At 30.5% G+C, this 23,293-nt stretch overlaps 2 protein-coding genes, 1 non-coding gene and 1 pseudogene across 3 annotated transcripts; 1 reads left to right on the top strand and 3 right to left on the bottom strand.

Annotated features, from left to right (window-relative positions):
• Window positions 1–9,846: 9,846 nt before the first annotated feature.
• Window positions 9,847–10,309, bottom strand: LOC128290178 (uncharacterized). The gene has a single exon (XM_053025350.1). It carries the CDS (start codon window positions 10,280–10,282, stop codon window positions 9,896–9,898), a length of 387 nt encoding a protein of 128 aa, XP_052881310.1. The 5' UTR covers window positions 10,283–10,309; the 3' UTR covers window positions 9,847–9,895.
• A 5,379-nt stretch (window positions 10,310–15,688) lies between these two features.
• On the bottom strand, window positions 15,689–16,563 carry LOC128280791 (protein STRICTOSIDINE SYNTHASE-LIKE 10-like; annotated as a pseudogene).
• Window positions 16,564–19,703: 3,140 nt separating this feature from the next.
• LOC128280789 (protein STRICTOSIDINE SYNTHASE-LIKE 10-like) lies at window positions 19,704–22,757 on the bottom strand. Its single transcript, XM_053019253.1, has 4 exons — window positions 22,585–22,757; window positions 20,273–20,542; window positions 20,140–20,172; window positions 19,704–20,064 (listed from the first exon to the last, which is right to left on the bottom strand). The coding sequence occupies exons 1-4, from the start codon at window positions 22,755–22,757 to the stop codon at window positions 19,704–19,706; spliced, it is 837 nt and encodes a 278-aa protein (XP_052875213.1).
• On the top strand, window positions 21,321–21,426 carry LOC128282453 (small nucleolar RNA R71). Its single transcript, XR_008272727.1, has one exon. It is a non-coding gene; the product is annotated as a small nucleolar RNA R71 (small nucleolar RNA).
• Window positions 22,758–23,293: the final 536 nt, after the last annotated feature.

The raw sequence follows: 23,293 nt of genomic DNA, 5'->3' as shown, positions 1-23,293 counted from the left end.
TTTAGAATTCCTCTTAGAAATCTTGTACTTTGTTGTTACAGATATGGATTTGAGTTAATGTGACAAAACCTTGAATCATAGAGGTGTTAAGTTTAGACTAAACTTGCTCATGAGTTGAGTTACTCACCTAGACCTGAAGGCTTACTTGAAAATGAGTTTGGACAAAATATAAGACTCAGAAAATAAGCTTGTACAAAATTTAAGGCTTGTTTTCTATATGAGTTGGGCCTTAGGCAAAATTTTTGGCCTAACCCCGGTCTGAATATATTATGTTATAAGAATATTATATTAACTATATATGTGAAATAATAATTATATATTTATATTTATATTAAATCACTAACCTAATAACAATTAAATTCATTACCTAAAACTTAAAAAAAAAACTTACCCAACTAAATAACCCAACCCAAAATATTAAATTTTAAAATTATATTTAATAAATAAAATATTTATTATATTTATGATAGTGTTTTTAATATAAATAATTTTAATGTATTTTTAATATGTTAGAATTTAGAAAGCTTTTATTTTAACATTTTTTACTGCATTTAGTTTTATAAATTAATTGATTTTTTAAATAAAAATTAATCTTAAAAAAATTAAATATAGGCAGGCTGGGTCCTAGTTTAGCTTTCTTAAATTAGATTGAATTTCGGGAAAAAATTAGCCCATTTTTCGAACGAACTTAAAAAATTGATTTTGATTCTTTATAAGGATCTGACTTGAACCCAATTCGATCCGATCCGTTCCGTTAACACCTAGTTAAGACCATTTGGTGAGTATGAAGGTTATGGTAATTCGAGTTGAAAAGCAGATGTGGTCTGGATTTCCATTTTCTTTCAGATTCGTTCTTGCCAAACAAAGGGTGATTGCTAATTTAGCCACCGAATACATCTTTTCATATAATACGCACTTCCATTTCCTTCTGAAATACTCTATGTCCATGGTCTGTTACTTTAAAAAAAATTTCTACACGATAAATCAATTGAACTACATTGAGGACTTGCGAAAAGAAATCGTGCTAATTCTTATAATAATATCAACCACTTTCAGTTCTTTGTTACCAAATAAACTATTGCATCACAGTTGACAAGAAAAGCCTTTTGCATGTTATGATGAAATTTAATAAAAATAAAAAATAAAAAAGGAAACTGAGATTTTGCTTTGCTGCTGATAATACTCAATTACTTCATCTTCACCAGCTTGGAGCCGCCAAATTGCTGGTCTTATATATATATATAATAAATTATGTTAATAATAAATATCGCCCAAACAAAATTACACAATTAGAGGATAGCATAGATATTCTTAAAAGAAACTCAGAGAATCGGATCAAAACTCACATCTACAACAATTCAGTGGACGAAAAATCAATACTGTTAATATGTACAATAGCTTGATTTGCTCAACATTAACCATCGTTGCCAATTTATTTACAGGCGATTAGCATATTCCAAAAAAAACCATATATCACCTAAAAGAGCCTGTAATAGATTTACTTACAAGGGCACATCCGATCACAGGGATGAATATGGGAGCCACACTCGCACTCCTTGAAATTTTCAAATTTTTGAATTTTATATATAAATTATCATGTATTTTTAAATTTTGTGTTCATATTGTATAACATTCGCTCTCCTTAGTCAAATTTTATTTCATATAAAAATAAAAAAAATAGCTAAATTAATAGAAATAAAGTTTTCTTAATATTTCAGTCTTCGAACGATGCCAAAATCTTGATTGCAATCGTAAACCAACTAAAATATGACTAAGGCAAGTGCATATATCACTTAATAGTATAATTGCGGTGGGTAAATATATCGTTCCCATGAAGACTAAAAGTACTAGCAATTACTGTCTTTTTATTATTTATTTGACAAATTGGAGTGATTGATTAAAAATTAAAATTAACTAATTAAATTAACTAAAAAAAGAACAAATTAGAAAAATAATAGGTTAAACAGCCAAGAAGCGAAACAATACTCAGAAAAGAATTCACCTAGATTTCATCTGTCACTATCAATTTTTATTACGCAATTTCTTCACTTAGTATTTTGATCCGTAGAAATTTCTAAATTATGCTAATTAATATCTCTTTTCAAGACCAAGAGCAATTGACTCTAGGTTGATTAATCAAAATTTATTTCTAATTAAAACCTCTATTGTCATATTAACTCAATCTATAGATCCTCCTATTAGATTTGACTCTAATTCGATAGATTTATGTCGTCCTATTTCGAGGATTACATGCAACTCCACTCAATTACGCTAGATCTACTCTTAAACATGGTCTATTCCTTCTCTGATTCAAGTACATCGAACATGGATTAATGTCTAGAAATATTAAACCAAGAATTAAGTACACATAATTGAGAACAAAATCCAAGTATTTATTGTGTAAAAATAGAAATCAAATAATAGAATACATCCTATGGTTCATCTCCCTAGGTATTTAAATCATGATAATAGATAAAAACATCTTAAAAACAGTATAATTATAAGAAATAAAGAAACTCATAATAAACTTCAAAGAAATCAAAAGGATATTCTTCAATCTTGATGGAAATCTACTTTAGATTCGACTTCAATGGTGTTTTCCGAGTTGTTTTCTTGATTGATGGCTCTCCCCTATCTTTTTATTTTTTTTTCATATATAGGTCTTAGAATGCCCAAAAAATTTAAAAATTACATTTTTCCACGTGTTTGGAGTGCAATTCACGAAATTCACATAGTTTAGCACATGGTCATGTTGCAACTCGTGTAGCTCACACGGCCGTATGTCCATCCCGTGTGGCTCCTGAAACCTACTCTGATTTTTCAGTTTTCACTCATTTTGCTCCCAGAAGCTCTCCTAAGTATAGAAACATGAATTTAAAAAATTAGGAGCATAAATTTCACCATTTAAATTGAATAATTATTCAAAAACGCATCAAGAATGAGGCTAAAACATGTTACTTTTGGCATTTATCAAGTGCTAGCTAAGACAAATAAGTCAAATATTTATCCTTTTCTGGATAAAATAATTCGTCTTGTGGTAACTCTTCCCGTGTCTAATGCAACAATCAAACAAACATTTTTAGCCATGAAAATTGTGAAGACAAGGCTTCGCAATAGAATGAAGGATGATTTTCTTTCAATTTACTTGGTGGCATACATTAAAAAAGAGAGAGCTCGAGAATTTTCAATAGATTCTATCATTGATGAGTACAAGCTTATGAAAAAGCGGAGGGTGCAATTTAAGATGACTAGTGTTGAGAAATAAGACTAATGCTAAGTTTTTTAATTTAATTTTGGAATTATAATGATACTTATGAAATTATTAGTATAGTATTAGTTATTCTTTTTGCATATTGGAAAGAAATATTTAATTTTGTATAGTGTGATATTTTCTTTTAATTATTTTTACAGTTAAATCGTTCATACTTTTTAAAAAATATTAAATTAATTTATTTAATAAGAAAAAAAGAAATATCCAAAAAGAATTAACAGTTTTCTATGTTAAAAAAAAATCGTTTGAATGGATTTCCATGTCCGATCCGAACAACACCTTCTCTACCACAAGCAGATGCAAGAGTGGATTAACTTCCATGCGAACTGGTTTCATCACCAAATAATCACAAGAAGCTTAAAGACATCAAGTAACCTGTCCATGCTGTACGGGGAACCATTTGCACCGTAGTGCTCGAAATTTTAAATCTCATTCGCATCGGCATCCTTACTGGAGCTCTAGTGTTCATCTTTTACAAGTTTAAATGAGAGGATGCGTACCCATAGATCTCTCTTTTTTGTCACTTTCAGACGTGCAAATACGGATTCGAACCTACGTCAAAGGAGGAATGTGGGTATACAAAAAGGACATTTCAAATTATGACATCTTACCCCATAGGTCAGGTCATGACATGCTGATTAAGAATAATGCTTAGTATCCGGTCCTCCCGGCGAGATCAGAGTTTTTCATTACAAGCATCGATACAATGATGATGAACGACAGCACCGGCCATGAAATACGTTCTTTTTAGCGAGGAGAAACGAAGTTGTGTATATCAAATACCCAATAAGCTTATATATATTGAAGGAGAAACCTGTGCTGCGCAATGGGACAAAATTGAAATGACACTTCCCCCAAAAAAAGTCCGTTATTTCTTCAATATAAGACATTGATATTGGAACATCGACGTATAAGCAGATAAAACTTATAGGAAATGGTTTTGTCGTAACCCCAAAAACACAGCTGATTTTCTGCTTTCCTGACTCACCACCATTAACGTTAGAGAGGATTCAAAAAAAAAAAAGATGATGATGCTTTAATGTCGTGGCAAAGTTGATGTTCTTTGCCTTTAATTAACCGCCAAAAGGGGGGGTCACTGTTTTTATGTTGTGGCTACTCGGAAATCTTGTCGTTCTTGCTGTCAAGTGCTTATCTTCTATTAACATTATTACAGAATTGACTCAAAAGGGCGCTCAAGAAGACAATACAACCTTTTATCCTTACTTAATAGATTCCTGTCTTTTCCACAGACTTCTTTTATCCAATGGAGAGAAAGAGAATTTCTAAGTTGTCCTTAAGCATGAATTGGAAAACATATCTTTTTAAATGTTTTCGTGGTTGTTTTCTTCCTTTGGCCATTTGCAAGCCGCACGCATATATGATCCATTAAAAATGGTTTTTTGTCCATATATCTTGACATGTATTACTTTACATAGTTCCATCAATTGAGGTGAGTTATCTAAAGTTTTTAGCATAATAATAACATGATAGAAAACTACAAATATATAACATAAATTAAATAACCCATTGAGGTGAATTCAAAATTGGTACAAGAAAAATAGTGACTCTTGTTTTCTATAACTAGAGAATAAAATTAAATTGCGAATTGTTTAATCAAATTAGTTTTGGATAAAAATGAAACTTAGAAAATTTTTGAACTCTCTCCTACGACAGTACCAGTTTTTATAGAACCAGACAAGGCAAAGAATGTTTTTCTTTTTAGAATACTTCTACGCAATTAGACAGATAATATTTTGTTTTAGAAAAAAAACAAGTAATCCATTAAGGAGAAAATGGAAACCGTGTCTTCAATTTACTTTCGAAATGAGGACCATTAACAAAAAAAATGATGATACGAAAAGGACTTGTATTTACTTTGTTCATCATCAAGGCACAATGAAAAATTGTACAGCTGGACAGTGAGATTTTGTTTGAAATTTTGACTGTTATACTTTGTTGTTTCATTTTGTTTTATGACATTGAGTATAATAATTTTTTCTGTAAGAGTCAGAGTTATTTGATGTGCTGATAATTTTTACTTGCATATAATTAATGTTTTTAATTATTGTCTTAATTAGACAACAAATGCATGGCGTTTAATGTACAAAGGGAATTAGATTTAAAGAGATTTAAAGCTTTTATATTGATAATGTTTCGGAAAATCCATAGCTGTTGTGATGTGTTGTTTGAAATAATTTGTTTGGAAGCACTGCATCATGTTAAGGGTACTCTGATGATACAATAACTGAATTCGTATGTCCTTCATGCCATTGGAGACTTGTTGCATTGATATTGAGATATTGGTATTACACATAAGCATTGAGAATGCGATAGGATGACTAATTGCTTAACAAAGGCTACAGAAGGAATGGTTATTAGCTTTTACTCTTGGTCCCAACCTCTTGATTTTGCTTTGAATGTACTGCATGAGGATGTTATGGTTTACCTTTTCCTAGATTGTTTGCTATGTAATAGCTTTTACCCTCCTTAATAAAAAAAAAATGCATGGAAACAAAGCGTCTAGTAGCTTGCCTTGCCACTCTGTCAAACAACTCCACTGGAAAATTTGCATTTGACATTATTATCCTCTCGGCGATGAGCTTAATGACGACCTCAATGCCATTTCAACACCAACTAATAATAGTCAATAGTTGATAGTGTCAAAAGTATCATGTTTTAATTCTGTTCTTAATGCGTTTTTGGATGATTAATCAATGCAAAATGGTGAATTTTATGCTCATAATACTTTAATTCCATGTTTCTATACTTACGAGAGCATTTAGGAGCAAAAAAGGCGAAAATGGAGCAAAAATCAGACAATTAGAGCAGATTTCAAGAGCCACATGGGTTGGGATTTCCCACACGGCTTGGACACACGACCATGTGAGCCATACAACCTGCCACATGGCCATGTGCCAGACCTTGTTGATTTCGCGAGTTGTATTCCGAACACGAGGAAAATGCCATTTTTAGGTTTTTCAGACATTTTAAGACCTATAAATACTAAATATAAGAAGAGGAGAGAGAGCCATAAGAGAATATTGAAGAAAACAACTCGTAAAACACCATCGAAACCGACTCTGAAGCAGATTCCCACTAAGATTGAAGATCTCCTTTTAATATCTTTGAAGTTTATTATGAGTTTCATTATTTCTTGTGGTTATATTGACTTTGAGATGTTTTTATTCGCGATTATGAACTAAATTTCTAAATACCTAAAGTAAATGAACCCTATGATGAATTCTGTCTTTTGATTTCTGTTTTACACAATAAATCCTTGAATCTTGTTCTCAGTTATGTGTGCTTAATTCTTGATTTAATATTTTAAAATTGTTAATTTATGTTTGATGTGCTTAATTCAGAGGAGGGATTTCTACGGATAAAGATATTAGGTGAATAAAATGTTTTTAAATTGATAATGACAAATGCAGTTTAGGTGGATTCTTTCTTGGGCATTGTTTCACTTCTTGGTTATTATTTGATTATTTTCCTGATTTGTTTTTTGCCAAGTTCTTAGTTAATTAATTTAGTTAATTTTAGTTTAATTCAATCAGTTCAATTTATCGGTTAAATAATAGAAAAACATTAATTACTAGTATTTTTAGTCCTCGTGGGAATCATATCTTTGCTCATCATAGCTAAACTATTTATCGATAAGTGCAATTGTCTTTGTCGTATTTTTTAGTTGATTTCGTGGACATCAATAGTAAAGCACTTAGATATTAGAATATGAGCGTAGTGTAATAAGTTCTCAAGAAAGAGATGTACTGTCATAAAGACACTCTTAAATAATGTCTTTCCTAGTCAGAATTTTTCGTAAACATGCATTTTCACACAACTACACTTTTATCCAGTAACCAAAGAGCCACAAATAATCTCCAATAGTAAAAAATTTCATCCTAAGACGAAAGATCAGACAATACTATAACCATAAAGCATATAACAAAATTAATACTTCTTACCAATTGTTAGTGACACAGGCAATATCTCATACAAAAGTAGCTTCAATACTGAAACTCTAAAATTGAATTAAAAACATCAATACTAAATTGAAACTATCCAAACGCAGTAAGTTAGCTTGAAAAATTACTATTAAAAATAAATTTAATATGATAACAAAACCTATAAATGCAAATAAAATAAATAAAAAAGAGAATACATCAAATTTATGAAACACTAACATCACTTGATAACTTCACTATCACCAAAAGATTTACGAACTAATAATACACTTACAAGAAGGGAAGAGATTAGGATGATTTCAAAGTAAAGGCTTAAACACTTATTATATATAGAAGAGGTTGAGGTGACATAAATGCATCCCCTCTACCATGTGGGATATCAAACAAAACAAAACAAAACCAACAACTGTCAATGGGCTAATTTAATGAATGAAATGAAAATTGAGGGAATAAAGTGATAGAAAATAATAATAAAAAAATCAAAGTGGGAATTTCATTATAATATAAAAGTCAAAACATGTATTAAACAAATAAATTAATATAATGTGTTTGGAATTTTTTTCTTGAAATCTCGAAAAGGATTAATGAGAAAGGGCATATCCATGTTTAATCCAAGCTAGAGATTGATCAGGTTTTTTCCGTCTCAATAGTAAATCATTTCTTTCTATTAAAATTATGGGAACTCAGTTTTTGCCCATTTTGAAGAGTCCCCTGTAATATCAAATGATGAAATCTCGTAAAAGCAAAGAATACTATTGGCCTTTGGTTGGGTCTGGTCGGTCTCACTGAGCCGACTTTTTAGTAGGATCCACATACCCAACTCCATTAACTTGCTGGATTCATTATGATTGTGACTCGTAATAGGTAAATAGGAAATAAGATAATATAAAATAAAAATAAACAGAGTTTGAAAATTAAAATTATCATCTCGAATACAAGAAATTCAATATATTTTAATCATATTTTAAAAGAGTAATCCTATTAATATTAAATATTAATCTTATAAATATTAAATAATTAAAATTTACGTATTTAAATATGTTTGAACCTACATTTTTTTAATTACTTAAAATTCATGTTAATCCTTTATATTTTATATCAATGGCGGTCCCCTTTCACATTCGGATAAGATCAAAAAGTAAGTCGAAACTTACTCTTAAATCGAGTTCATTGGACGACCATGTTGCAATTGAATCTCAAATAGAAACGAATGATCCTCCCTCCGCCAAAAAATTACAGCAAGTTCTTATTTCTTTGTTTGACAGCTGACACGACCTACAAAATATTGTTGAGAGTATATACATGGGATCTGCCATCATGGGTGGGTTTGTAGTTTAAACAGTGCAATACACATACATGTCGTTCTTTTAATATTTTTCTAGTATTATTTTAATTATCTTTTCTAATAATATCATCGCGCTATATCTAAAACTAAAAAAAAAAAAATTATAGATATTTCTGATCACATTATTCATGATTTTTTTAAATTATTTAATGATATTTTAACAAATTTTTCATGTTATTGACACGTAATTTTATTAAATTTTTATAATGAACCTCAAATTTAAAACCCTGAATTCTTGAGTCCTAAATCCTTAACCTCGAATCCCTAGTCTCGAATCTTGAATCTAAATCTTCAAATTCGAACTTCGAATCCAAATCCTAAACTCTAAACTTGGGGTTCAAGTTCAAATTTGAAGTACAATGTTTAGGGTTCGGATTTGAGGTTCAAGGTTTAAAATAAAAAAAATTATCGAAATTATGTGTGAATGACATTGAAAAAATTACTGAAATGTTATTAAATAATTAAAAAAAACCATGATTGATGTAGTAGGAATGGTCCATAAAATAATTCCTCCTTAAATTATTAAGCATGTGGTGTTTGAATCCATCAAAGTAAAGTTAAATTCTTGATATAATTCCAACTTTAAGTAAAAAAAAAAATCCAAATACCATACATTTCTTTTTGATATCAATATCAAGCACATATTAGTTGAAATTTAGAGTGCTAATTTATGACATACAGTTAAAATCATTAATATGGTTTACATCATATTAATATTTGTGGTTATCAAGTCTATTCATCCCATATATGTGCATATATGTGATAAAAAAGAACAGATAATATTAATTTTACTTGTGGTGAAAAATGACATGAACAACAATCTAGCTAGCACCAATCGCAAATGCATGTGCTGCAGAGTGAAGCTAGATGGATTCCCCAAAAAATAAATCAAGGTGGTCGTAATTTGCTGATTTGTGAGTGTAAAGGAGATATCCTAATGTTCCACCATCTCCAAAATGGTTTAGCCAGAATAATATTAAAAAGAAGTTTATCCTTTAATCAGTCGTACTCAATGGGGCACCACTGTCTAAAGAATGCTTAGGAAATAAAAGCTTCAGATAGTTGAATTGCTGCCAAATGATGGATACATATGGATTATTGAAGTCCCATGTCTGATACATTATTGGTCAATTTATGTCACCTTATTTTGATTTCCAATAGCTGAGTAAATGAAGAACAATTGTACAAACAGTCATCCAGACACCAAATGATCTACACTAGAAGGAAGCCAAAAAAAATGTATGGAAAATGAATTTTCAAAACATTTTTCTCTCTTTTCTGATGGTGCAAATCACCGGCTGCTAACAAAACGCATGATTATTTATGATGATGAGGGTCAGGTCCCCCTGGACTAAGTCGTTTCGACTCGAATGGGATTCCAGCATTTCTTTGAATGCTTGCTTTAATGGCTTCCCTGCCTTCTTCGATCAACGGACGCTTGGCTTCAATAATGGTTGCTTTAGGGTGTTGTTTGCCTGCAACCGCCAATGCTAACTGGTCTGTGCCTGAAAATTGTTTGGATTCAGAATGTCTATAAGTTATCTCTACTTCATCGAGTGTACTACTAGCCTTATACTGTGATTTTGATTCCATTTCCAATGCCGGATCAGCAGTCGAAAACGGATGAAACAACCGAGTCCCGGAACTCGAAACCAAGAACAGAACTTGTAGGGAAAGGTAGAATAAAACTTTGAAGCTCGCCATTGAGAGTTATCAAATTCAGGGTTGATAGTGCATAGCTTGGGGGGTGCGTGATTGCCTATTTATAGGCTTCATAGCCATCTTTTTGTAGAATATTTTAAGTTTGGTTAACATTAACCAACAAACTTAGTTATTTCAGCTTTGCCAATGCATATTACCGACTTCGAAGATAAAATTATTGCCCCACTAATCCAAGATTAACTTTGTTTTAGCATAAAGATTAAGTAAAGAATATCCATTTAGTTTTTAATCTTCTAACCTCTAGCGTTATGACAAAAAGGAAAAAGGAAGTGTTCCATGTCAGGGGTGTTGGCATTTTGCATCAGCATTTGTTGGAAAGCAGTGTGGTCTGGACTTCCATTTTCTCTCTGATTCTTTCTTGCCAAACAGAGGGTCATTGCTAATTTGCTCTTCTCTCTTTTTCTTCTTTCTTTTTTTTATTTTTGGTTGCCCTTTTTCTCGTTTCCTCAAGATCAGAAGAGCTTGAAAAAAAAAAAGCTGCTAACTCAAGGCCCTGTTTTAACATTATTAATTTGATGAAAAATGGCAGAAGGAAGATTAAGATTGCCTAAATTGTTTCCTTAAAATTCTCCCCTAACATAATAGATTATGTGTCACTAGTTGCTAATAAAACTCGCACCAAAACTATGAGATATTATTTATTTTGCTCTAAAATTTATCTAAAGAAAAATGACACAAATTGAAGTCTTTCCATAGTATAGTATCATAATGAATCCTTACAATTTCCTAATCTGATATATGTGCCATGCACTTTGTGCATCATTTTAGTCAATTAACTCAAGATATTCAACTCTCTCATTAACAAATTTCTCTACATGCTTCTCAAGCCTGTTTGTGGAAACTAGAAAATGTTAATTGATTCCACTAAGAAAGTAAAAAATGATTCAAAGGGTATAAAGATATATGAAATGGCCGAACCTTTATCCTCAGAATATGCATCTTTTTGTATAATACATAGAGACTTCTTTGACTTAAACAACTCTCTTCCACTCCACAGTCCAACTATATAATAAAAGTCACAATGAGCAACTCTTTTAACAGTCCAACCATTTAATAAATGCACAATGCAGTGTAGATAAAATAAATTATGGCTTAATGCATCACTAAGTCCTTAAAATATGCCTTTTTTTTTAAAAAATTTGGGTTTTAAAATTTTCTTTTCCAGATTAAAACTTAACCTTATCGTCCTTTTAAGTTAAAAAAAAACCGACTAGGATATCTCGCCAGTAATAAAATGCCACATATCTTATATTATATTATAAAGATTTTTGTTTATATTTTTTAAATGATTTTCTTTTAACACAAAATGATAGTAACTAAATTGTGGGCACCCAAATTTACCCGGTCCCATTAAACTCATTACAGCCCAAATACCCCAAGCCCAAAAGAGCCCTAGCCCAATACATTAAAAAAAATCAGAAAAAAGAAACCTAAAAGAAAACCCTAGCCGTTCGGCCAACTGCCCCTTCTGACACCACCCACCGTCACCTGCTCCACCGCCTAGGTCACTGTCGCCACTTGCCTGTAAAAAGAAGGAAAAGACAGTAAATAAGAGAGGAAAAAGCATGTAACAAGGCTATAAAAAGCCATCTCAAAACCGAATAGTGGGGGGATTTTTTGAATGCAAAAAAATCAGAAAAGTGTATATGCAAAAAGGAGTGTTTCAAACACATCTGAATAAAAAAAACAGCGAGTATTAAAGGAAATTTCTTTTTCATTGTTATTTTCATTTTTCGACGATACAAATAAACTTATTTTCTCTTTTTTTTTCCTTTCAAAAACAATATATATATATTTAGATATAAATATAATTTTTTTTTTGTACATTTTTGGCGATTTGCAGCCACCATGTACGGTGGCCGGTGCGGCAGACGATGACCGGCTGGTGCGGCAGACGATGACCGGAGCTAGGCCGGATCCTAAAGGGGCTGAGAGGGAGAGAGTTTTTTGAGAGAATTTTTGGAAAATTTTGTTTTGTGAAGAAGAAAAATGAAATTTTTAACAAAAAATTTGGTTTATATAGTGCCCCGATACGGCGTCATTTTGGGGCAAGTCTCAGACGCCCAAAACGGCGTCGTTTTGCCCCTTACCCATGCATCGACCCGATCCGACCCGCTCCAGGCCAGGATCCGCGTGTTTTTGAGCGGAAGGGCAATTTGCGCATTTGGCCTTTTCGCTTTTTCAAGCTTTTGCAATCAAGTTTTTTTATTTTTAATTTGGCCCCGAAATTTGTCGCGATTTCCAATTTAGTCCTTGCTGATGCGCTGTGTTCTGATGGGAAGGAATAATTGCTTCCGCGATCCCTCCATGTTTTGCGCGCATTCAATTGGGTCCCTTTTTTATATTTTATTTTAAATTCGCCCCAAAACTTCATTTTTAATTCAATTTTGTCCTTTTTTCACTTTTTCTCATTATTTTATTTTAATTTTAATATTATTCATACTATTATATTTTATTACTGTTATCATTATTATATTTTTATTTATTGGCATCCCATTATTATTATTTTTGCTTAATACTTATATATATTATATAGTATTATTAATATTTTTAATATTATTGTTTTTGTTAATGTATTTGTATGCCACATATGTATTCTTTTAATATATATATATATATTATACTCCATATTAGGCATATCTATATTAACATTGTATTATGCCTATTTTTAAGTATTATATACATATATATATATATTTTATATTATGTATATATTTTAATATGTTATGTATATATATATATTATGTACATACTTTTAATATTATCATGTATTCATTTTTAAAATATATGTATATATATTTATGTAATATTATTCATAGTTATTTTTTTACATTATTATTATTTCTAATATTTATATACTTTTAATATCATCATTTATAATATATATGTGTATCGTATATATATATATATCCTTTTAATATTGTATTTATATATATGTTATGTATATATCTTTAATACTATATTATATATATATATTATTATCTTACGTATATATTTTTAATAACTATATTATGTATATACTATTACTATATCTATTTACGTAACATTATTAATAGTTATTTTACTATTATTATTGTTCCTAGCATATATACTATGTATACATTCTTAATACTATAGCATAATTCTTTATACCGTATTATGCACATATTATTATTATTATTAATTTTTACCTCTATTATATTTATTATTAATATTTGCATATACTTCATTATACATGTATATATATATATACTTTTTATATATAGTATCATTTTTATATATCATTATATTTATCATCATACTTATTGTTTTCACTATTTTTGCTTATTATTTTATTTTAACATTATTATTTATATCATTATTATTACTATATTTTTTACCTATTACTTTTTAAATACACTTATTTTATTTTTCCCTCACTCACATTATATATTATTTATTTATAGATACACATACATATATATATATATATCTTCATATATCGCTCTAAATTTTAAAAGTTCTTATTACTTGCATTATTACTATTAATATTATCATTGCTATACTATCATTTTTAGTTTTACATAATGATTGTTTATTTATTACTAGTTCTTTTTTAATTCCAAATATTTTAGCTTAATTATTATTTCTTTTTTGTTTTTATTCGCTTCTCCATTTATTTTATTTCGGCTCTTATTATTATCATTCACATTTGCTTCTATGTTTATTCTGTTATGCCTGTCAATATCGAAATTTGAATTTATTTGCGCATTCTTTATTATCTCATTTTATTGCAACTTGTGTTATATTAACCTTGCCCCGAAGAAAACAATTTTTTCATAAAAAGTGATACTCCGTGTTTGGAATTTTGAGAAAATCGTGCCCTAACTTACTAGGTTTCTATTATTCTCATTTTATCTAAATAACGGAATATTCTTTTAAATCATAATATGAGTTTTAAATATGCTTATTTTCGGAAATACGAAGTGTGGTGCCCTAACTTACCGGGTATGACATTTTGTTACCTCGAAATAAGATTTTTCGCGAATAAAGGCAATATTCGGTGTTCGGAAATTCGAGGAAGAGTGCCCTAACTTACTGGGTTTCGATTTTCCTCGTTCACTCTAACTAACCGAATATCCTTTTAAAAGAAGTTAAAATACACTAATTTTAAATAAAAGGCAAGCTATGTCTCAAAGTTCGAGATGTCGTGTCCTAACTTACTGGGAGTGATATTTTATTATTTCGAGATGAGAGAGTCCTTAACATCCGTTTTAATTTATTCAATCATTTTTAGCATTAATACAAAGAGGGATTGTATTTTAAATTCTTTTAAGTTTTCAAATTTTCGACACTAAGACATTCATTAATCAACTAGGTACCAATTTGTGGGCGTATCGAGGGTGCTAATCCTTCCTCGTGCGTAACCGACTCCCGAACTCATTTTCTGATTTTCGTAGACCAAAAATTATCGTTTTAGTAAATCTTAACTTTTATTAAAATGATTAATTTGAGGTGACCCGATCACACCTCATCGAAAAGGATTGGTGGCGACTCCTCTATTTAAGTCGATTCTCGTTTTTCAAAAAAATAGTTACGACATAAATGACTAGAATAACAAAAGACACCAGTTTTGTGAATTTTGACTGTACCACAAAATGAAAGTATCTGTTTTGGCTCAAATTTCAGGATAATACATTTAGAGTATCCAATTTCACAATCTCAACTGTGTTGGTTTTTCCTTCTAGGATTAACTTCAAAATTCTGGTGGTTCCTTCTTGATGCCTGCTTGCAGTATGATATGATGATGGTGGTTGATTCCTAGCTATTATACGATTTCAGGGTTAGAGTTTCTAAATATCCAATGCCTACTATACAAAAGGTATAAGTTGAAATTAACTAATGATACGAGAACAAAAGATGATATATGTGATTTTTATTAACTTTTATATTTATTAATACAGGAAATTGAAAATAAAATAAAATATTCTCATAAAACTCACTTAAAAGCAAATTAGACTTTTAAAATAACAACCTAAGATTTTGTAACCTAACTACTACAATTAAAATAGCAACCTAAAGTACTAATTTTACTAATAGAATGAAAACTTAAAATTTTAAAATAGCAACATAAAATTTTGTAACCGAACCAATATATAAAGTTCGATTAACCTTATTAATCTCACTAATAGAACTAAATACATCTTTACTATTTCCGTTCAGTTATTTTAAAATTCTTCCTTCTTGATCGTACTTAATTCCTATTGGATCCAGAATACCATCCTTGATCTCTCCAAGCCTTCCTGCATTTAAAGCTACCCAAAATTCTCCTTTATGGTTCATCTTAATATTATCAGGAACTCTAGGTAGCTTAGCAAACACTTTGGGCTCAAAATTATTTGTTCCAAGATTAAACTTCAATATTCTTCTTCATGTTGTTTCCGCCACCAAAAGAAAAGAATGATTTTTGCTCAAAGCTACTCTGTTTGGAAACATCAAACCTATATATATAATGGATGTGTTTTTTGTATGTAGATCATATTTTAGTAACCTTCCGCTACTATCAGCTAATCTGGACAAGAAATTTGCATACTACTATCAGCTGATCTGGACATAAAATCCACATACCTACACATAAATATTAAAAACTTAATTAAAAATTATATAAATATTCAAAAAGTTGAAATTAAAAAATTTCAATAATTCAAAATAAAAACATACCTTCTTTGAAAAGTAGTACTACTATCTGTAAAATCGATAACTCCTGTACTACTATCAATATCTAACCTATTTATAAATTTAAATGGGATTCCTTCAACTGAGCTAACAAGAGTTTATGCTATGCCACCATTAGGTCCAACCATTAGAAGACCAAAATAAGCATCACTGATATAGAGATCACAAGTTACTGGGTTAAATTTCAAACCCAATAGCCCTCCACATATTGGTTCAAGGTTAGGATTTGTAGACCCATCGCACAACTCTCTTTTCCTAATCCAATAAAGAAATCCATCTGTTAGTTAACTATCTTTACAAAATGATTATAAGTTAATGAAGACCTAAAGAATACAATTTAATGAATACCTAATTGATGAAGGAATAGCAAACTCTTTCCAACCAAGCTTTGGTCCACTCCATTTAAGTATCTGGCCATCAAATACTCTAATGTATGACCCTTCGTTTTTACAATCAAATGCGATACTTTCAAAACCTATAACTTTAACAAGGTTAACTAATTCATAATCTTTTGAGATGTAACATTCTGCTTTGATCAAAGAATCCTTCGTCAGTTTTTTCAACATCATTCTTTTGATAAAGAATCCTCTAGTGAGATTGTTTTACACTTAATGCAAGGTAAAGCATTAGGAACAAAAGCTGATATTTCTTCATGACTAAAAGAAGCCAATAGAATTCCAACACGTTAAAAATAAACCGAAAATAATTAACTTCTATGAAACTTAAGGAAACGATAAGTGAAAGTGTCCGAAAAAGTGAACATGGGATATACATTTATAGGGCATGTAATTATTTGATAGGGTATAATAGAATTTCAATGTAAATTAAGTTCCTAAAGTTGGTTTAGATATAATATTTTTATTTAATAGGATAAAAAGTTATTATAAAATTTAAAAATTTAGTCGTCTAAAGATAAAAAGTCCAAGTTTTTACTATTTTTAATTAAACTTAAATACTGTTCTCCTATTTGGAGAAATTGTTGAAAATTGGCCTACCATGCTGCTGTGATATTTTTGGTTAAAGTGCATGCAGCACATGAAGCTGCTGTAATATCTCCGGATGAAGTGTATGCAACTTGTAAACATGCTGCAGCACAAATGTTACAAGGCTGTTTAGTTGTAATATCTCTGGATGAAGTACGTGCTAGCAATTGTGCATGCTGAAGATTTAATGCTTCTTTGTAACAGCAAGGTTGTTTAGTTACTTTGTTAAGTTACTTAGTTCAAAATGAACTAAGTTAGTATTGTTCTTTTATTTTTAGGTGCTGATTATGTAATCAGCTTTTGTGCAAGTTAACTTTTTATAGTCCCAATGTTGACTAGTTTAGGTGGCTTGTTTGTGTGTACAAACAATGTTTTTAAAGTTACTAGGCTGCTTCTGATAGATAGCAATAAGTGATGTAATTAGTTATAAATGTATTATTTTTCTTTTGAAAAATTAAACATATCAGATTGCTTCTTTGCTACACGTTTGTGAGCAAGTAAATTTTTTCTTGCTTCCTTGATCCGTGTCCTGTATTTCTTCCTCTGCTCTGTTTTCTTTTTTGTTACTATAAAAAATCTCAATATAAATAATTAAGTTCAGTTTTTACTTTAATCATAACTCCTCTGTAAAATAATTACTGGTGTTATTAAAAATAATTAAATAATTTAATCACACAATCTTTAAAATTTAGTACACTTTTATTTAAACTTAAATACTGTTCTTGTATTGTACTTTATTTTATTTGCATTATTTTTTTCATATAATATAATCAAAATTATTCCAAATACTTTTCGATTTCACATACTACTGATATATATTAGACTTTAAGGAAGTAGTACTGGTCTATTTGGCATAGAGTTAAAATGGTTATTGTGGTATACATATTTTTAATATTTGTGGTTATTTTAAACCATAATCAAGAATATTCATCACACATAAATATACATATGATAAAAGAAGAAGGCATAATATTAATTTTGCTTGTGGAAAACGAAATTGAGCAATTTAGCTAACACCAACAACAAATGTATGGTTTCATATTGCATATATATATATAATGAATTGGTTGTAATTTTCTGATTTGTGAGTGTAATGGCCATCTCCCAATGTCCCACCATCTCCAAAATGGCTTAGCCAGAGCAGAAAAATTAAAAAGAGCTCCATCCTTTTTATCAATAATACTCAATGGGGATCACCACCGACTAAGCATACATAAAAAATAATAATAATAATAAACTGCAGGTGGTTGAATGGCTTCAGAATGATAGATATATATATAGATTATTGAAGGTGAATTTACGATATATGTTCAGTTGTTGAGGAGGACGCAGATATTTTTTTTAGAAAATTTTAATATTGTTGGTTGGAAGTACGCAGATTTTTTAATGGGTTGGTATTATCGTTGATTGAAGTTTCGTCCTTAAATTTTTGAAAAGTTCGAGTGTTTGAGGTGATAAGTTCAACAAAACGAGAGAGTTTTGTTGGATATCGGACTATGCATGGTGCACAACAACTTATCAAGGGGACATAAGCATATGCTCTTAGTAGAGATTAAACTCATGCCCTTAAATGACATTAACAAACAAGTGTACTACCACTTGATATCATTAATAACATTTGAGAGCAATGGTTCAAACCCTAACAAGTGCAAATGAATATTCTCCACGTCACAACTAAATGAATTTGTGTTTCATGATAATATGTTTGAAATTGAGATGGATCATGATAATAGCTCAGATGAAGATGAAGCAAGTACATTTTCGAGTAAACTGAGCATCTTTTAATAAGTGATCTTACTTAACCAAAAAAGAAAAAGGAAATTAAGATGGAGGAATTGGAAATGATTTGTTTTAGCTTATATTCAAACAAAATTTTCTACGCCACGGCTAAATGAATTTGCAGGTTATATTATTGCCAAAGAAAAGTGGTAAAGGAGAGGAGAAACAAAATTCATGATTATTAATGATGATGAAGATCAGGTTCCCCTGGACTTCGTCGTTTTGTCTCGTATGAAATTCCTCCATTTCTTTCAATGCTTGCTTTAATGGCTTCCCTGTCTTCTTCAATCAATGCACGCTTGGATTCAATAATGGCTGCTTCAAGGTGTTTTTCATTACAAATAAGTATTTTCGGTTGAATCTTTCGTCGGAAATAATTATGTCACTAATAGTTTTAAATTAGAAAGGATTTGCTATTTACTTAAAGCATTTTTCAAAGGAGACGTCGGGTGAAATTAATGGTAATCGAAGAAAAACTACTTTATCTCCAATGTAGTTGATTCCCTTGGAAATTATGTTTTCTCTCTTAAAAGTAGAAGTGATCATATCGATAGTTTAAACTCGATTAGATTTTGAAGTTTAAGATTAATTTACTGTTTGATCCATAATTAAAGACCTTTAGTAGAATTAACTCAAAAATCTTTTTCCTTATACCATATTAAAGAATAAGCCGTAATGTAAACTTCTAAGCAGAGACGAATTTAAGGGGTTATAACATGAGATTTTAATTATCATTGAGGCAATGCAAGAAAATAAAATTTAAAATAGAATTGAAAATTCTCATAAAAGTTATCTAAAATATAAAAAAAAAGTTAAACCTTTTGAAATATCAACCTAAGATTTTATAACCTTGCTACAAGAATAAAAATAACAATCTAAAGTTTTGTAACCGAATCAATATACGGTTAACCTCATTGATATCACTAATAAAATGAGAATTTAAAATTTTAAAATAGCAACAGTTTTGTATCCGAACCAATATATAAAGTTCGGTTAACCTCGTTAATCTCACTAATAGAACTAAATACATCTTTACCATTTCCGTCCAGTTGTTTTAAAATTCTTCCTTCTTGATCGTATTTAATTCCTATTGGATCCGGAACATCATCATTGATCTCTTCAAGGCTTCCTGCATTTAAAGCTACCCAGAATTCTCCTTTATGATTCATCTTAATATTATTAGGAACTCTATGTAGCTCAGCAAACACTTTGGGCTCAAAATTATTTGTTTCAAGATTGAACTTCGATATTCTTCTCCATATTATTTTCGCCACCAAACTAAAAGAATGATTTTTGCTCAAAGCTACTCTGTTTAGAAACATCAAACTTGTGTATATAACAGATGCTTTTTTTTTTTTTGTATGTAGATCATATTTTAATTACCTTCCGCTACTATCAGATGATCTGGACAAAAATCTGCATACATACACATTAATATTAAAAACTTAATTAAAAATTATATAAATATTCAAAAAATTAAATTAAAAAATTCCAATAGTTCAAAAGAAAAACATACCTTTTGTAGAAAGTTCTACTACTATCTATAAAATAGATAACTTCTGTACCACTATCAATATCTAACTCATTTATAAACTTAAATGAGATTCCTTCAATTGAACTAATTAGAGTTTGTGCTATGCCACCATTAGGTCCAATCATTAGAAGGCCAAAATAAACATCATCGATATAGAGATCAGAAGTTACTGGGTTAAATTTCAAACCCAGTGGCCTTCCACATAATGGTTCAAGGTTAGTAGTTGTAGACCCATCACACAACTCTCTTTTCCTAATCTAATAAAAAACTCATCCATAAAATACAATTTAATGAATATCTAATTGACCAAGGAATAGCAAACTCTTGATAAAGAATTCGTTCGTGAGATTCTTTCATACATAATGCAAAGTAAAGCATTAGAAACAAAAGCTGATATTTTTTCATAACTAAAAAAAGCCAAAAGAATTCCAACACGTTGAAAATAAACCGAAAAGAATTAGCTTCTATGAAACTCAAGGAAACTATAAGTGAAAGTGTCCGAAAAAGTTAACATGGGATATATATTTATAGGATATGTAATTACTTGGTAGGATATAATAGAATTTCGATGTAATTTAAGTTCTTAAAATTGGTTTAGATATACTATATATTTTTTATTAAATACTATAAAAAGTTATTATAAAAATTGAAAACCTAGGTCCATTATTTTAAGTTTTTACTATTTTTAATTAAACTTAAATACTAAATTGCTCGTTCCTCCTCCACTTGCATTGCATTGCATTACTGGGTGAACCTGTGAAGAACCAAGTAAACCATCAATTTTTCTATTCAAAATTTCTACCTAATTAGAGAGATGGTGACCGAATCAACGTTAAAAGCGCCGATTGCTTTCGTTGGCTTTGTCCTCATGACTTGCCACTGATAATTATTCAGTGACATCTCTTCTATAAATTCATAAGCCTCCTCAGGTGTCTTATTATTGATAGTCCCACTAGCAGCTGCTTCAATCATCTGTCTAGTCAAAGGATTCAGGCCATTGTGAAAAGTTTGAACCTGTAGCCAGAGTGGTAACCCGTGGTGAGGGCACCTTCTCAATAGATCTTTGTACCTCTCCATGCATCATAGAGTGTTTCTAGATCCATCTGCACAAAAGAAGAGATATCATTCCTCAACTTACCCGTTTTAGCCGACGAAAAATATTTAAGTAAGAATTTTTCTGTCATTTGTTCCCAAGTAGTAATTGACCTTCGTGGTGACGAGTTCAACCACTGTTTAGCTTTGTTCCTCAATGAAAAGGGAAACAACCGAAGGCGAATTTCATCTTTGAAACGCCATTGATCTTAAATGTGTCGCAAAACTCCAGAAAATTCGTAAAATGAGTATTTGGATCCTCATCCTGCAAACCATCAAACTGAACAAACTGTTGTATCATTTGAATCGTGTTAGGTTTCAGTTCAAAATTATTTGCAGTAATAGCAGGTCTAACTATACTCGATTCGGCTCCTGTTAAAGTAGGTTTAGCATAATCATACATAGTACGAGGAGCAAGATTCTGATTTATTGGATCTGCAGCAACCATAGGAGGAAGATGATTATTCTGATTTTCATCCATCTCCTCGGTTGTGATTTGAATATCGTCCTCTTGTCCTTCCTCTATGTCACGTAAGCTTCGCCTAATTTCTCTTCGGTTTCTGCGAGCTATGTGTTCTATCTCACTATCAAAAAGTAATGGTCCTGATGGGTTTCTTCTAGTCATAAACTATAAAAACCTGCCAGAAGGAGAAAGAAAATTTAGTAACAAAAATCAAAATAAAATTTAAATTGCAATAAAATAAATTGCTAAAGTAATAAAAATTAAGTGTTTCTAATATTTTATTTCCCTGGCAACGACGCTAAAAACTTGATGATCGTTAAATCGTGATAAGTTTTAAATTTATAATTGACCGTACTTGAAAACTAACTATTATCACGATGAAGGCAAGTGCACCTATCGAACAACAATATAGTTTATAGCAAGACCGAGATGTCGAACCCACAGGAACTAAAAGTACTAGTATTAACTCTCTTTTTATTATCTAGCCTAAAAAATAAAAGGGTTTGTTTTATCTAAATTAATTAACTAAACTAAGAATGCACAGGAAGAATGTAATAGGCCCATTTCGCTCGGGCCCATAAAAAACCAAAACCAAAATAAAACAAACAAAAATAAAAATAATATAAAAACCGAAAAACAATAAAAGTCCAAATTTATTAGTCCAAAACAGTCCATTTACAGCCCAAATTTCAGAACCCATTAACTCAAATTGTAGTGGCCCAGTAATAAGCCTAATAACCCAAAGTCTTGCAGGAACAGAAACTTTAGAGTTTCTTTTCCTCTTGCGCCGCAGCCCTCATGAGCAGCCTCGCCACATCGCACGTGTTCCTCTGTGCCTTCGTACACTCCCATGAACGACTTCTCCAGCTGGCTCCTCCTGCAGCAGACTAACAGAAACAACAAACAGGCCATGGACAGTAAATAACAGCAGAGAAATTTGTATTTCTTATTTATTTTTTATTTTTTATTTTTAGTTTTCGGATATAAAACTGAATGAAATGGAATGTAAAGAGGATCAATCTTTTTCCCAGCAATACACACGCATATTAAAAAAGAGCAATCAAAAATTAAAAAGGTGATTTCCAATACGAGTTTCTCCATACTTTTTAATTTTCTTGCGATTCATTTCCTTCTATCTTTCATCATTGATTTCGGAAATAAAAAAGGAGAGAGCGAAGTCTTACCTTACGAGGATGCCATGAGTTTCCTTTTGCTTCGTTGAAATCGAAGCTAAGAGGGGACCTCAAGGCTAAAAAACAATCATCGAGGCTTGAATATGCTACTGTGGTAGCCGATTGATGTTTAGGCAAAAGGGAATTAGTCGGCCAAGGTGGAAAGTAGGAGAAAAGGGGGGTTAGGGATTAATTTCAGTAAAAAAATAGCAGAGTACCAATCGTTTTTAATTTTTAATGGCAATCGTTTTGAAGCTTGAGATATTTATGTCTTAG

The sequence above is a fragment of the Gossypium arboreum genome, chromosome 1 (genome assembly GCF_025698485.1).
Source record: "Gossypium arboreum isolate Shixiya-1 chromosome 1, ASM2569848v2, whole genome shotgun sequence".
Lineage (NCBI taxonomy): Eukaryota > Viridiplantae > Streptophyta > Magnoliopsida > Malvales > Malvaceae > Gossypium > Gossypium arboreum.
This window is presented reverse-complemented; position numbering and strand designations above follow the sequence as displayed.

What these genes read in the sequence shown, in the direction of transcription:
- LOC128280789 (XM_053019253.1), bottom strand. Translation starts at nt 22,757, where the DNA reads ATGGCCTGTTTGTTGTTTCTGTTAGTCTGCTGCAGGAGGAGCCAGCTG. An exon ending in AGTAGAACTTTCTACAAAAG is followed by an intron (nt 20,173 to 20,272) that starts GTATGTTTTTCT and finishes GTATGTATGCAG; the next exon opens with ATTTTTGTCCAGATCATCTG. An exon ending in TCATCTGATAGTAGCGGAAG is followed by an intron (nt 20,065 to 20,139) that starts GTAATTAAAATA and finishes GTTTCTAAACAG; the next exon opens with AGTAGCTTTGAGCAAAAATC.
- LOC128290178 (XM_053025350.1), bottom strand. Translation starts at nt 10,282, where the DNA reads ATGGCGAGCTTCAAAGTTTTATTCTACCTTTCCCTACAAGTTCTGTTC.